The following is a 2870-nucleotide window of genomic DNA, read 5'->3' on the forward strand; positions in this document are numbered from 1 at the left end:
AGGTGTCTGTGTGATGGCTTGGCAGTGTGCAGGTCAGGGGGTGCAGGCAGGTATTGTACGTCCCTTAATGCATGGCCAATTGAATGAATGAGTGAATGAATGAATGCATGAATGAATTAATGAATGCACTCTTAATTAATTTGTATAATTAATGTGTCTGTGGATAGTTGTAGCAGTTATCCCAAGGAATGTACTCCCTTTTACTTTCCTGCTTCCAGATACCATTTAGGGATTCTTTATGGACTGAACTCGGTTTTATCCACCATCAGCCCAGTTGTGCATATATTCTATTCCCTCTGACCAGCAGCAGCATGCCTTTTATCTGTCAGTGTTTATAGCAGGAAGTACCTCTTCTGTCTTTATATATGCTGCAGTACCATAGGACAGAACTTATAGTAGCTTATCTGTGTGTGTGTGTGTGTGTGTGTGTGTGTGTGTGTGTGTGTGTGTGTGTATGTATGTATGTGTGTGTGTGTGTGTGTGTGTGTGTGTGTGTGTGTGTGTGTGTGTGTGTTAGGCTGGGTTGTGAATGCCAAACTGTAAAAACCCTAATGGAAATAACCTGTCTGGAAGCCCTACGGAAGACTTTTATCTTTCAGTGTTTATAGCAGGAAGTACCTCTTCTGTCTGTATAGATGCTGCAGTACCATAGGACAGAAATTATAGTAGCTTGTCTAGATCTAGCTGGTCAGCCTTAACTTTACTACTACATCATAACCAACAGTAATATCTTATTTTTAGAGCTTAGATACGTCCTGACTGAACAAACTCAGAAACCAATGTCCCATAGTGGGTTGTGAATGCCAGTGTGTGTGTGTGTGTGTGTGTGTGTGTGTGTGTGTGTGACTGTGTGTGTGTGTGTGTGTGTGTGTGTGTGTGTGTGTGTGTGTGTGTGTGTGTGTGTGTGTGTGTGTGTGTGTGTGTGTGTGAAGGTTGTGAATGCCAAACTGTAAAAACCCTTGATTAATGGAAATAACGCGTCTGAAAGCCCTAGGAGGCCTCTTGCATCAGTCTAACCCACGTTAACCACGCAAGACTATCTTGCGCAAAGGGTGGTGTTGTTCATGTCTCCCCTCGAGACAGTTCCTGGTCATTGGGAGTGCCTCACAAAGACAGCTTTATCACTACAAGCCTGGACTCAGGGCCACTGGAAAGATACCACATACCTTTGAGAAGTTACATTTATTGGTAGGCTACTTACTGATTAACCAACTTTACAAGGTAGACAGTAGAAAGGCATGGACTCTGATATGATATTGTATATTGCTTTAAGATGCCTCTCGCTGACAGTATAACTTCAAATCATTAAGACAGGATAAGATCAGATAAACTTGTATTAATCCCCGTAGGGAAATTCAGGTGTAATAGCAGCAAGGTAATAGGAATACAATATGTAAATTAAAATAAATAAATTAAAATAAATTAAATTAAAAAAAACTACATAAGTACAACAAAGCTGGCGTTAGATAACCGTTATTATGTTATTATAATACAATTCTGGTATCACAGTATGAGATATCTTTGTGGTACAGGATTGCTTTTCAGATAGTGAAGAGCTTCTTTTCTCTATTCTTTTATATACCCTGGCCAAACAACATAACTCAATGCAGGGCAGGCATATGTCCACTTCTACGTTGGTGTTATAAAGATGGAAAATGTATTTGAAATTTTTGTTCACTATAGGTGCCCTTGGCAAACACAACTTTGTGTGCTATCTTCATTTTATGTGTGTGTCTTTGTACCTACCATTGCACCTTAACCATCGGCAGGTCTTTTCAAAGTGGACTTTGTATTTGGAAGCGAAGCTAATCTACACAACACAGTAAATATATAGGTGTAAAGTAGCCTTAACTGACGATTTAGAACCTTTTAGAACAGCACCAGCAGAACTTGTATTATCTGGGAACAGGTAAGCATGTTTCGACATAACAGTTTCTATATTGTGGAATTATATGTCCAATTTTGGTTTTACTTTCATATTTAGTTGTAACAATTGTTACATGTAGCCTCTGGCTGTTTGATTCACTCTACAAATATCGCTCAAAAAATTACGTCATACTTCTATAGTTAGCGGGAGGGAATCATGGTGAATTGACCAATAGGATCCCATTATGTAAATGAGCCAAGCAGGTCGTTGTGTAGCGCGGTGCTTTGCAGTGCAGACTGAGGACATCGTCCATAACTTGACTACTCCGAGAGTTTACGGTTCTGTTAACTTTGCAACTGTAGTGAAGCGATTTGCACATTCGAGGATTTCGCATGATGTTTTAAAACAATCATAACAAACGAGAATACGTCCATACCGATGTATGCCTTCTAACATTAGCGGCGGATTTTTGCACACTACCTTGGGAGTGAAGAAGAGGAGAGAACGGAACGAGCCGCCCAAAATGAAGCACAAAGTAAGTGCCTTAACGTTCGTAGTAGGACTGTTTCCGTCTCATTTGTTTTTTTTTTAAAAAATGGTCAGCTAACTGATGTAGCACACGAACAGATCTATTCTATACTGGTAACAGAAAGAGTACTAATCTCAGAGTAGTATAGTGCTGCTATCCGTTAGTCCTGTCTAGCCTTCATCACGTAGAATGTAACTGTTGTCCGTAACTTTGTATCACTTCGTAGAGGAGTTTGTCCTCGTTTGTATCTAAAATGCCTATCTTCATTTTCCCACCAAACACATAACATCACATCACATCACTGAAGTGCTGCTCAGTTTAGAGAATACAGGACTAGACGGACGCTTCTATTTAAATAAAGAAATAAGTTACGAATCAATGGTTCATGTCAAGAAACAAGTACTTGGATATGCCATGTCAGAAACTCACTTCCCTCTCCTGATGCTCTGACTGCGATGCTGTAACCTCTCTCAC

The 2870-nt window shown here is 40.0% G+C and overlaps 1 protein-coding gene across 1 annotated transcript in view; it reads left to right on the forward strand.

Moving 5' to 3' along the window:
* Nucleotides 1–2188: 2188 nt before the first annotated feature.
* nedd9 (neural precursor cell expressed, developmentally down-regulated 9) overlaps nt 2189–2870 on the forward strand; it is a 29891-nt gene continuing 29209 nt past the window's right edge. Inside the window, exon 1 of the mRNA XM_080859692.1 lies at nt 2189–2402. Coding sequence (XP_080715818.1) covers nt 2310–2402 — 93 coding nt within the window. The 5' untranslated portion in view covers nt 2189–2309. The remainder of the gene's footprint in view (nt 2403–2870) is intronic.

The sequence above is a fragment of the Sprattus sprattus genome (genome assembly GCF_963457725.1).
Source record: "Sprattus sprattus genome assembly, chromosome: 20".
Classification (NCBI taxonomy): domain Eukaryota; kingdom Metazoa; phylum Chordata; class Actinopteri; order Clupeiformes; family Clupeidae; genus Sprattus; species Sprattus sprattus.